The sequence below is a fragment of the Cervus elaphus genome, chromosome 24, assembly GCF_910594005.1.
Source record: "Cervus elaphus chromosome 24, mCerEla1.1, whole genome shotgun sequence".
Taxonomy (NCBI): Eukaryota; Metazoa; Chordata; class Mammalia; order Artiodactyla; family Cervidae; genus Cervus; species Cervus elaphus.
The window spans coordinates 14,771,312-14,785,069 of NC_057838.1; the positions used below are offsets into that span (position 1 = coordinate 14,771,312).

General features: G+C 41.1%; 1 protein-coding gene across 8 annotated transcripts in view; it reads right to left on the reverse strand.

Annotated features, from left to right (window-relative positions):
- SLC4A7 (solute carrier family 4 member 7) overlaps positions 1 to 13,758 on the reverse strand; it is a 111,469-nt gene that overhangs the window by 72,367 nt on the left and 25,344 nt on the right. For all 8 annotated transcript variants that reach the window (XM_043887056.1, XM_043887054.1, XM_043887052.1 and 5 more), the window contains exon 2: positions 936 to 1,017. In XM_043887056.1, the coding sequence (XP_043742991.1) occupies positions 936 to 1,017 (82 nt within the window). The remainder of the gene's footprint in view (positions 1 to 935; positions 1,018 to 13,758) is intronic.

Here is a 13,758-nt window from a genome sequence, read left to right on the forward strand (position 1 = left end):
TATGAACAACAAATATCTATGATCACCACCGTAGCAAGTGTTCAGGGTTAACATCACCAATAGTAAGATACTGGTATCACCTGTCCACAGGTGAGAGAGGCCATCACATGCACTACGCTGCCCACACACCCGTGATCTGTGCTATGAGAGTATAACGTCACAATACATTACACAAACCCATACTCTGGGATGTTCTACTAGTAACTATTACTCTTCCAAAGTGTCAATGTTATGAAAAACAGGGAAATTTCTTCATTTTCATAAACTTATGCTTACATAAAATGTTAACATTAGAAAAAGCTGTATATACAGGGGGCACCATGTACTACCCTTGCAAGTCTTCTGTAACTTTTAAAATTATTTCAGAAAAAAAGAAAGAAAGAAAAAAGACACCATTTGTCAGGACTTCTTCCTGCTCAGAGAAAACAGACTGGCAAATAACTGATTTGCTGCATAATTCTATGCTGAGGTTTTTATAAGTATTTTAAAAGGCTGATTAACAGACCTATTAAATGAACATTTAGATGACACCAGGGATAACTGTGGCTTATTATTTTGGCACATTACAGTTTGCTCTTAATTCAAGTTACCCACGTTGTTAGAAAAAAAAAAATTAAAGAATTAACGGATTTTATAATTGTGGCATTCAATTTTCAAGGTAAGTAATGGTAACCATTAGTAAAATTTGAAAACCATTCTGATATCTATGTTTCAAGAAATGTTCTACCTGTAGGTTTTTGCTATATATTCTTCTTTAAACTATGTTTAGAAAAATTAAACTATGTTTAGAAAAGTGTTTAACACTCTTATAAATGAATGCTCTACAATGACAACAACAACAGTTTCAACAAATAATAAGTAAAACTTAAAGGACACTAACAAACATTCATTAGTAATCTATTCTGCTAAAGAAAACTTATTTTAAACAAACTTACTCTCTAGTTCTTCTTTTTCAAACTTGGTGTTCACAGTTGAGCTGGTTTTGCCAAGATCCACAACAGCTTCTTCATCGGGACCCTAAAAAGAAATTATTCTCATTCATTCATAAAATCAGTACACACTGAGGACCTACTACTAGGTGTGTTATTTGAGACAGCCAAAAATACGTAACAAAGGGCCTTCCTGTCAAAGAACTGAATGCATATTACGGCTAACTATATTCTTTTAAAAGTATGTTTGTAGACTTTTTTTTTTTAATCCACAGAAGACCATTTAACGTCTCATGGAAAGAACTGAAATGACAAAGATTTTCTGGACTTCCATGGAAATTACTAAGTAACTGGTACACATATTCATTTCAGTGGAATGACTCTCAGATATTTGAAGTTAATCAGAAATTACAGAGAATTGGGATTGAGGGAAACACTTAAATATCGATATAGAACACTTTTTTTTTTTTTTTGCTTTTAGGTATTCTAAACAGAAAGAATCCCACTTAACTCACCTATACTAGATACTGGATTATGGTTAAATGTAAAATGGTCAATAAGTCCACAGACTTAACATCTATCACTTTCAATCGTAAATTACCAAGAACCAAAGTTATAAGAACCTTTTATTTGTCTACAAAGAAAAAGCCTCCTCAAAATTTAACCTCTAAGGACAGTCCACCTTTGAGTTGTGAACAGTTTTGTTCCACTCCTCTGCTCAACAAAAAGACTAACCGTATTTACTGTAATATATTACACACATTATTTTTAAAAGAAAATTGAAGCTTTAACATTGCTTCTTGACTTCTAACTTAACTTTCAAAGGAACATGATAGAATACTCATAAACTACTTATCATGAACTCAGTATGTACAAGATTCTGTGCCACTGGCTGAGACAGATGGCAGAAGCCCCTTCCCCCCAAACATACTACATGAGCTCCTAAGCCCCCCAAACCTCCCGGCAGAGCCCCCGTGAGGGCCGCCGCGCACCTCCACTCCACGGCCCCCCAGACCTCCCTGCAGACCTCCCGTGAGGGCCACCATGCACCCCCACTCCACAGCCCCCCAGACCTCCCGTGAGGGCCACCGTGCACCCCCACTCCACGGCCCCCAGACCCCCCGGCAGAGCCCCCGTGAGGGCCACCGTGCACCCCCACTCCACAGCCCCCAGACCTCCCGGCAAAGCCCCCGTGAGGCCACCGTGCACCCCCACTCCACGGCCCCCAGACCCCCCAGCAGAGCCCCCATGAGGGCCACCGTGCACCCCCACTCCACGGCCCCCAGACCCCCCGGCAGAGCCCCCGTGAGGGCCACCATGCACCCCCACTCCACGGCCCCCAGACCCCCCGGCAGAGCCCCCGTGAGGGCCACCGTGCACCCCCACTCCACAGCCCCCAGACCCACCGGCAGAGCCCCCGTGAGGCCACCGTGCACCCCCACTCCACGGCCCCCAGACCCCCCGGCAGAGCCCCCATGAGGGCCGCCGTGCACCCCCACTCCACGGCCCCCAGACCCCCCGGCAGAGCCCCCGTGAGGGCCGCCATGCACCCCCACCCCACGGTCTCCCAGACCTCCCGGCAGAGCCCCCGTGAGGGCCACCGTGCACCCCCACTCCACGGCCCCCAGACCCCCCGGCAGAGCCCCCGTGAGGGCCGCCATGCACCCCCACCCCACGGTCTCCCAGACCTCCCGGCAGAGCCCCCGTGAGGCCACCGTGCACCCCCACTTGTGGGCAAGGGCGACAGGGGGGACACCACCCATCACTTGCAGCACCTCAGGGAAATCTGCTAAATCTTCGGTAACAGAGACCAGAGTGCAAGGAGCAGGGGGCGGGGGACAAGGACCCTCCTGTGCTCCACAAACCTGGGTCTGGGATACACGACAGATGATGACACTCAGGTTTTGAAAAGGCAGACCAAGATTCTGAGGAAGAGCTTACTGATGTCATAAAGGCCTGTCTGAACTCTGAGCGTGACCTGGATCCCTGCACCGAGTGTGCATGTGGGTAGTACGCGGGAGTCCAGAACACGGCGGCTCATGCGGCACAGACCCCCACTGGAGAGACCCCGCCCCACAGCGCCTCTGTCAGAGGATCAAAGCAAGAGACCAGTGCAAGAAAAGGATGTCCAGAAAGAGGCCAAAAAGCCAGCAAGGAGCAGAAAGGAGCCGGGGGCGATGAAGAGGGCGATGACCTAACTGGTCATTCAGAGCAGGAGGAAGATGGGCACCAGGAAATGGACGATGTTTCTGTTCAAAATCAGAGCCCTACACCCCTCCAGGGCTTCCCTGGTAGCTTGGCTGGTAAAGAATCCGCCTGCAATGCAGGAGACCCCAGTTCGACTCCTGAGTGGGGAAGATCAGCTGGAGAAGGGATAGGCCACCCACTCCAGTATTCTTGGGCCTCCCTGTGGCTCAGATGGTGAAGAATCTGCCTGAAATGCGGCAGACCTGGGTCTCTGAGTCAGGGAGATCCCCTGGAGGAGGGCATGGCAACCCACCCCAGTATTCTTGCCTGGAGAAGCCCATGGACAGAGGAGCCTGGCGGGCTCCAGCCCATGGAGTCGCAGAGTCCGACCAGACTGAGTGAGTAAGCACAGAACAACACACACCTCCCAAAGCAGGAGGGTTGGTAAAAAAGCTTTCAAGAAGGAAATAAGTAATCTGCTTTCTTTGAAGGTTCTTAAGCTTTAAATGATAACTTTGTAGGCAAGAGAGGCAAATGAATATAAGAGAATTGAATAAGAATAAAATATTAATTACAACCCTGTTAGTATTCCACTTACTAGCAATTTCCCAGAACAAAGTTATTTTACCCATCAGATTGTATTTTTCAAGTTTCAACCGTCCCCATGGCCCTTGTGGCTGTTCCAACTGCCCTGCACCTCCTCTCCACTTAGAACAACAGACCAGGAGGACACATCACACAGTCAGCTTCTCATCACTTTCCATGTCCAAGCATCACCTGAAGGATCAGTGTGTTTCAGAAAGGACCAAAATTAGAGTTTGCTTGGATAAAATGATCTTTTAAGGTCTCCTCCAACTCGACTTTAAAATATCTTACTTTGGGGAATAGCTTTTTTTCAGTGCATACAAAGTAAATTCATATACAATTATTTCCTGGCTATCTAAACTCTCAGTGTTCTAATTCTCATATCTTAAAACTCAGGAACTGAATCAATTTGATTAAATTTTCAAATAAATTCGCTGCTATCCAAATCCTCACTATTTGCTATTCAAAACTCAGAAACAGACACAGTACATTAGGAAAACGCAGACCTCACTATCCAAACTTAATTTCTGGAGGGAGGCTAGGTATCCAAACTGCAGAATCAAACAAACCTGGATATCAAGAGGTATATGACTCTAAAGGACTGGGATTCAATTCAATACATGAAACTCTTGTAAGTTAAAAGACTTGCTAAGGATTTACATGTAAAGAATTGGGCGGCAGGCCGTGTAGACCACGATACATTTTCATGTAATGAACTAAGAAAGAAGACAGCTGTGTGTGTGATTAAAGTAACTCACAGCAGTCACACTCCTCCAGAAACGAGCAGGAAACACATACAAGAATGAAGAACTAATAAATCATCCACCCAGTAAGCACGTCACACTCATGAAACCTTTAAGTTCCCTCCAATGAGTTCATGCAATTTAGTCACTAAGCATGTAGGGAGATACAAAAAAGAAGCCACCTCTATTCTTAAACAAAAGACACAAGTTGTGTGATCCAAGAGGTAGCAAACACTCTGTGTATTCTAAAAGGGATTAGCTGCTCCCATTCCAAACTTCCATTTCACAAGAACAACTGCCAAGGAAGCAAAACAATACATTTTTTTCTCTCATCCCTAACAACAATAAAAACCTCTTATTTCTATCAAAGATGCATTTACATGTTTAGAGGTACTACTAATAATTAGCTAACACAAAAACAGCTGAGGTTGGAAAAGCTCACAGTATTTATTTATTTAAAATACGCATATTCTTTGACCTCTAAACATCTATCATGGAAAAATACTGCCACGTGTGAAAAAGCGGGCATGTAACACAGCAGATGTCTGAAAACTCATCTTCTCACGGCTCACCCACTTTGCTTTCGTTAGACTCTGTGGAGCCTTGAGTAAGCAACTGAAAGCCAAGTGAGAACATTATTTTATTGTTAATGTTTGGGTTTTCAATGACAATGCTTTCACAGGTAACTTGTAAAACAAACTAAAGTTAAAATTTTTGAGGTCTGGAAAGACTACAACACTTAACACTGCTTAAAAAAAAAAAAAAAAACAAAACAGGGAGCAGGTATCTGTATTTCTTCCTTCCCTTAAAAACATTATCTACTTTCCAACAACTGTGAAACATAAGTCAGAAAGGCAGTTTGTTACAAAGGCAAATATTAAGTAGGCACACACACTGCCTATCTCAACATAGTACAAGTAACTCAACAAAATATGCAGGGTCCAGGGACTTTCCTGCTGGTCCAGTGGCTAAGACTGTGCCTCCCTGCAGGGGGCCCCGGCTCTATCCCTGGTTGGGGAACTAGACCGCATGCCGCAATGAGGATCCAAGATCCCACACGCCACAACCAAGATCCGGTGCAGCCAAATAAATAAATAAATAAAACTGCTTAAAAACTGCAGGGTGCACATGGCTATATCTTAAAAATCCCTCAGAATGAAGTCACTGATATTTCAAGGTGGAAATGCATTTCTGAAACAAATATGCTGCATTTTAAATTCTACCTAAAGTCTTAGGATAATGCTTTAAGCCATATTTCTAAACACAGATTAAGTTACTATACCATATTAAGTACAATTTTATTTTGCTCCTTTTAAAAATATATACAAAAATGCATGTAAATATTAAATATTTGAAAGGTTAAACATCAATCCACTGACACTGTGTCACACAGATGGCTGGGGAAGCAGAAACAGACAATCCTATAGTGTTTACTTTTCCGTTACAATAAACATGTAATTTTGGTAATTTTTAAAAAGAATAAATTCAAGTTTCAATTTAACAGGTCAGTTACTTTTAAATCTGCATCTAGAAAAAGAACTCTTCTTCATTTTTTAACTTCAAGAACATAGTGGAAAACTAAAAACAGCAAAAGCAAAGAGCCCCGTCAACATCAAGATGTTTTCATTCTCAACCTCAGACGAGTAAGCCACACAAGCCAGTCCTTATAAAGCCTGCCTAGAATGAAACCAATCCAAGGCACTGGGAAAACTCAAATAAATGAAGAATATAAAAGCCACCCTTAATAAGTGTATCAATGCAAGCTTGTCTGACTCTAATCTTAAGAAAATTATTTTGCCTTGGATTCAAGTTTTTATTTATAAAATACGGTGATTATTCAGAATATATCTGCTCTATAACATAGAAGAAAACAGCTTTAAGAATTATCCACATAAGATCACACAGAAAGTTTAAATTCTCTGTATATGAAATGATGTATGTACAAGGTTACTTACTGCAGCTTGTAACTGGAAAACACTGGAAACCAGCCCCAGGGTCCCTTAGAAGAGGAACGGCAACGCACTCGTTGGAATACCGAACTACTAACAAATGGAGACGTTGTGTACTGACATGAACAACATTTCAGACCTATTACAAAGTGAGACACACACAAGAAATGGAGATGCTGTGTACTGACATGAACAACATTTCAGACCTATTATAAAGTGAAATGCACACGAGAAATGGAGTACACACCTTGCCCTCATTTGCAAGAGTCACTCACCCCAGAAGGAGTGTGAGGCGAGGCGCCATGAGAACATGCCAAGCATGATGGCCCAGCCACAGAAGAGCCCCCACTTCACTGAATCAGAGTAAGGAAGCAAAAAATGCCCTCTCACTGGCCCCGCAGCTTTAAAACTAGATTAATTAGCAAAGCCTTAACAATTACAGAAACAAGTATCTATTAATCTCCTCACTAAAACTGATGTGAAGATTCGACATATACCCTGAGATAGTATTATGGCTGTCTAGGATAATTATTCATAGAAAGTATGCTCCTAAGTACCTAGGCTGAAATGCCAAGAGAAGGCAACTAACTCTCACGAGGATCTAGAACTGTCATAGTTAGGAAATTTTCAGATTTTATGCTATCATAAATTCAGACATACCAAGAGGGCTTGTTAAAATTCAGCTTCCTGTGCCCAGCGTTGGAGATACTGACCCAGTGGTTTAGGTATAGCCCAATCATTCACCCATATTTTCCAGTCTGCCCACCACATCCCTGGTCACGTTACAGACCTCAGCCTCACGTATTTCAATCGTTCTGCAACAGAGGCTGATTCCTGCCCTCAACCACTTTAAGAGACCTTATAGGGACCACTCTCACGTCATTCACACTGTTTTCATCCTTCAGAAAATAAAATACACATTTCAATTCATAAGAAAACAGTGAAGTTACTATATACTCTCACTGCAGTACAAGCAACTCTAAATCTGTTAAGTAGCGCTCTAAAGGCTGATTTGTATGTCAGAATATTTTCCCAGAATTCTTAGGGCAATCTATCAAAGTATATATAAATAGTAATGTTGCCCTACAAAACTCAAGTGCCTTCCAAATACTGCCACACTCATCCCATCCATCACCAAGAGTTAAACTTAATATTTAAAAAACTTTAAATTTATGGGCAAAAACCTTAAGAGTAAGCAAATAATCTTTCTTAATCTAAAGGGGAGAAATCATCAATGATTTCTATTTCACAAAATAAAAAGCCAAAGAATGATAGTCATAGTTTCTCAAGAATTCACTTGGCATTTTTGATTAATGCATTACTCTAAAATAAGTGGAAGAGGAGTAAAAGGTATATGGAAAGTTAAAGCAATTTAAAATGGCAAATTTTAAACTCAGGCAATCACATGATTCCCACGGAAAAAAGTTTAAAGCCCTGAAAAAAATGCTGTGTCAACAGACAGAGGAGGAAGTGAATAGATTCAGACACTGGAACAAAGCTTCAGAAATTTTTATTTCAAACACATACCATGATTAACACTAAAGACAATCTAACTTTTTACAAAAAAACTTTTTAAGAAAAATTACAAAGGAAAAAAAGTGAAGAGGTCAAAGAATGTAAGAGCAAGAGAACTCAAAGAGGGGTGAGGCACAAAAGTTGGCAACTGACCACCTCCAATAATAAAGATTGTCAGTAGATACTTCATTGTCGGAAACTTCCTTACAAAGCACAAGAGTCACGGACAGATGGAAAGGCTCCTCCGGGTCTACCTGAAATTATAAATCACGAATACTTATGGCACTGTTGCTATGAGGAGATACTCATTCCAGTTCTAGATCAGCACACACACCAAAAATACCCAGAAACCACTTACTTTAGGCTATCAAGTATATATGTGTGCTAAGTCGCTTCAGTCGTGTCTGACTCTTTGCAACCCCATGGACTGTAGCCCACCAGGCTCCTCTGTCCATGGGATTCTCCAGGCAAGAATACTGAAGTGGGCTGCCAGGCCCTCCTCCAGGGGATCTCCCCAGCCCAGGGACTGAACCCACATCTCTCATGTCTCCTGCATTGGCAGACGGGTTCTTTACCACCAGCGCCACCTGGGGACCCCACTGAGTATATACAAATTAACAGAAATGAGAATAATAAAATCTAATTCTGAAATGGGCTTTAAAAAAAAAAAAAACTATGTCAACTCCATCAATAATTAAGATGTACAGAAAACAAGGAGGAAGGAAAATACACACACGAAGACCCAGCAGAAGTTGGACAGCAGCAGGTCTAGCAGGTATTCCGTCAAGATTCCCCAATTTCAGTCAGCCAGGGGTTATCGTCAGCTAGGCATTTTTAGAATTTCACTGGGTTTTTTCCACTGAAAAATCAACAGGAAAGAGCCAGGAAACCCCTCACGAGTATGGTCTATTTACCTACCCTTTCCCTGGTTAGTAACTCTGACCCCATGGATCTGATGGAAAACATAAAAGAGAAGTCTCATTTCCTTAAATAAAGACTAGGAGTCTGGATTCATGCATTTATTCAAAAAATACCTACTCTGTGGACCCTATGTGCCCAAGCATCATTCCAGATACTGGGGCTACATCAGTGAATCAAAAACTGTAATATAATCAAATTGCCAGCTTATCGATTAATTTACAGCTTAGGTGGGGCTCCCCATGGTAAGACATCAAGGGGTGAGTGAATCACCTTCTCCATTCCAGGCCTTGCACAGGTGTGGGTGGGGCTTCCTTTTCCAGTTCAGTCTTCTCATTTTACACACACACAAAGCGTAAGGGACTTGTGGTTCTCTAGCCGGGAGACAACAGCGCAAGGTCACTGTTACACAGGCTGAGAACACACAGTGCTCCTTTACAGTGTTGATTAAAATGTGTAATTACACGTTTATGTAACTAGCTGCTTAACTTTTCCAGTCTGATCAGCTCCACGCAGAAGGGAATCAAGTCTGTTCCTCTCACTGCTGTCTGCTCAGCAGCAAGCAGGGCCTGCCCTTGGTGAAATACACTGACTACTGTGTGTATTCCAAAGGACAAGACACTGGGCTGAAAATTTTATATGGGATACACTTGGGGCCTCCTTGTGAGCACAATTAAAGGTCAAACATAGAAAGGCACTTAATAGTGTGGAATTTAATCAATCAGTTTACAAACAAAAAAGCCCAGCATTAACCCATTATAAAATCAAACATCAATTTACAAGTAGGAATGCCCAGCAAAATCAAATAAAACCAAGCACTGTATCAAACAGATCTTACTATTACCTCTCATAGTTACTTAGGCAAAAGCCACAATTTGTACTGTCTTGGTCAAGTGATCAAAAAAGAGTTTAACAAAATGTCAAAGGCATACAATTAAGGGAAAGGGAATGCTAAAAGGTTATTAAACTTGCCCTATTTCCTCTTTTGACACCTGAGGGTTACAAAATCCATTATTACAACAGCATTAGACAATCCCCATCACAAAGCGATTTCTTCACTTTAAGACAGATGCCTAGCGCCCAGAAGGGAACACCTCCCATAAAGTATGATTATTAACCATGTGGACCAATTTCAGAGTTATCAAACACTTCAGCTTAGCTTCAAAACATATTTAACCATTAAGACAAAGTAATTTCTTTCCTAATACCGTAGCCATATAAAACTGCTTAAAGCCTCATTCAAGTAATACCAACTAACCAAAAAAAAAAATTTTCCACAGAATAATTAATAAAAATGCTACAACACTGCTAACATCACGCAAGGATTTACTTTTCAGCAGATGACTTCCACAGCCAAAGACACAGAGGAGGATGATCACTCTTCTAAGCCAGCGCTGTTAAGCCTGACATTTCTCCTAGCTTCACTATCATGCTCTGAAAGATTGAAACTGGTTTGTAAGTAAAACACAAGATCATAAGGAGGTACATACAAGTAACTTCTTCAGGCGAAATCTTTCCATAGTGGAACGTAAACACCTTGCTTCTGATAGCATACAAGATCAAGTCCCTGGCAGAGCCCGGGGCAGTGAGGACATACCTGATTTAGGTCACTGTGCTTTGCACAGATCAACCCTCTAAGTTGCTTTCATCCTGCAGCCAATTGCCGTCCTCTAAGTCACCTAATCTTCCTGCTAATGACTGCAACTCACACAGGGTCAGAGCGTAAGAGATCTGCCAGGTAATAAACACATGCAGCTGTAACTGAAAATACCGAAATAGGAATGCAGCAACCAGCATTCAACTTCAACCTTTCTACATTAGTTACAAAGAGGGCATACGCTAACGCTATATGGAAAGGGTGTATGTGTGTTCATGTGTGTTTTAGAGAATTAATTTTCAACAACAGTCAGTTAAATCTAACTCTTAATTTCATCTAATTTTCAGAAAAGATCCAAATATGTTTTCACCTGAAAAGAGTTTTGCCTTTTCATCATTACTGTATTTATACCAACTTACTGTAGTCATATATTAATAACAGGAATAATACATCCTATTGTGGCTTTAATTATCATTTTACCCCCAAATTAAGTATTCATAAGGATAACAGCTAAAAGCAGCACCCCTCAGACCTTCAGACTCAAGACCTCTTTCCACCCATAAAAAGTGCTCCCTCTAGGATGTGAGTGCTTCATCTTCTGGTGTGGTGTGTGTCTCACGGCGCTGGGTGACAGGAGCCCTCAGCTCAGGGACATGGGCAGAAGAAGGGGAGGGAGAGAAATAAGCAGCTTAAGAGGCCTCAGGAGAAAAGGAGGAATTAGATGCACATATATTTTTAACTTCCCAAATTGCAGAACAAAATGTTATTCTTCCTCAAAATACAGAAGATCCATTTCTGCAATATATTACCTGTTATGATGCTATCCTGGGCACTACTAAACCAATATTCAAATTAAAAGTTTTAAATCAGGTTTTACAGGTTAAAGAGAAAAGTAAGTTTTAGTCTACTACTTTCTTGACAAAATAAAGATACAAATTCAACATATAAACCCAGAAATTTTAATCTGGCTAGTCTATTAAAGATTTTTCAGTTTTATCTTATAGGAATACTTATATTCCTTTTAAACCAATCTAGTGAGGTATGACTGACACATGAAAAGCTTAACATATTTAATAAATACAAGTCAATGGGTTTGGGAATAAGTATACACTCCTGAAGGGCTTCCCAGGTGGCGCTAGTGGTAAAGAGCCTGCCTGCCAATGCGGGAGACTTTTAAAGACTCAGGGTCCCTGGGTAGGGAAGAGCCCCTGAAGGAGGGAATGGCAACCCACTCCAGGATTCCTGGCAGGAGAATCCCTTGAACAGAGGAGCCTGGTGGGCTAGAGTCCATAGGATCATAAAGAGTCAGACATGACCGAAGCGACTTAGCCCAGGACAGCATACACTCACGAAACCATCACCACCATCAAGACCACAGCCATGACCTGTCACCTCTCCAAGTCTCCTCTCATCCCCGCATTGTCATTATTATTTGCAAGTGCCGCTGCGTGTGGTAAGAACACTTAACCTCTAAGACCCACCCTTAAAAAATGTTAGGTGTACAGTGTGGTGCTGACGGCGGTAAGCTCTACGCTGCACATACCACTCACATGCGCCGCCTCACACTCTCTATGCCCCTGATCATCACTTTCTCCTGGGCCCTGGCAGCCACCATTCTACTCTGCTTCTATGGTTTTGACTGCTCTATATTTTCATAAATTTATATTTTCATATGTAAGTGAAATCATACAGGGTATGTCATTCCGTGTCTGACTTATTCCACTTGGCAATAAACATATCTGCATGAAACAAAACAGTCTCACTTATTCCCTTGGTTTCTCTGCCCCATTTTCAACCTTTTCTCCATCTTTATCACACAAATATAAGTATACATGCATATATGTGTGTGTGTGTGTGTGTGTGTACACATAATGTGAGGGAAAAAAGCCGAACATGTGAAGCCACCCTGTTGCGTTTCTCGTTAGGACAGAGTCATCTTAAAGCAGGAGGGAGGGGAGAGTGACTGCAGTGCTAGTGATGTCCCACTATCTCCTTCCTAATGTGACAGTTACATGCATTCGTTTACTTCCTGATGACGGGTCACATTTACTACATGCACGTGTTTATGTTTTACTTCAATTAAAAGAAAACTAATATAAATAACTACATGAGTACCAAGAAACAGATCAAGAAAGAACTCTGAAAGATTAAAGACTTCCAACACATAAAAGGCTTGGAAGCCTTGAACTATCTCAAACAGTGTAACAAAAAGAAGAGCTGGAAAACATTAAAGATGAGAGATAAACAATCGATTCAGAAGGTTCAACTTCCAAATAATGAGTTCCAAAAAGGGTAAAGAGAAAATGGATTAAAGAAAATTATAATCGAAAATTAAACTATGAGAATTTGCTAGAATGAAAAAGAGATATGGGCCTTTAAAATGAAAGGCCCCTAAGAAATAAATCACAAAAAAACAAAAAACAAAATGGATGGACCGAGTGACAAGAATCTCAGAGTAATAACTGTAGAATCTCAGGGAACTGTGGGTTTAAACTGAATGCTATGGAAGGAAGTGGAGGAAGAGAGAGGACAGACACTGGCATAAGACCTTTCCAGTATTAACCATGAGGAGGAAGACACAGACTGCCAAGTTGGAGATATGAACACATTTCCTCACTCAGACTCTTATTTCGCTTTTTGCTTGTTCTGCATTTCTTGTCTTTTAATAATGGACTGAATTATATCCCCTCAAAATTCATTACATTGACGTCCTAACTGAAAATAACAATAATCACAATAATTGGGAGTATTAGGATTACTTAAATACTATCTCATTCAGAATCAAGATTAATGGCTGAACCATCAGAAAAGGATCCATTACTCAAAACACTCTTTCAAACATTAAAGTCAAGTTGATCTCTGCATGACTTAGGTATAATTTGAATAAGGAGAATCTGCCTACTTGTGGGTTTTAAAGCATCTTTGATACTAATTTCTGATTAATTTAAATGTTTTCTTCTCTGTAATCATGCTCTGTGCTTTTTCAGTCTTTTTACTGAAAGGCTTTCAATGGCTAAGTCAAAGAGCTCTGGTAAATGTCACATGGCACTTGAAAATATGTGGGTTATTTTCAAAAATCTTTTGATATTGATTTTTAACATAATAAGAGAACAGATTCTCCACGATTTCAATACCTTTAGACCATAAAGCTTTTGCACTTTGTTTTACATTCCTGGATGTAGTCCAGTGTCTCCTGGTTTATAGTCTATGGGAATGTAAACAGAATTTGTAGCCTGCTGTTGTGTGAAAACTGTATAAATCTTAATTATGATAAATTGCTTCATAGTGCTTTTTTGGTCTACTATATCCTTCTACTTTTCTGTCTATTCACTCTA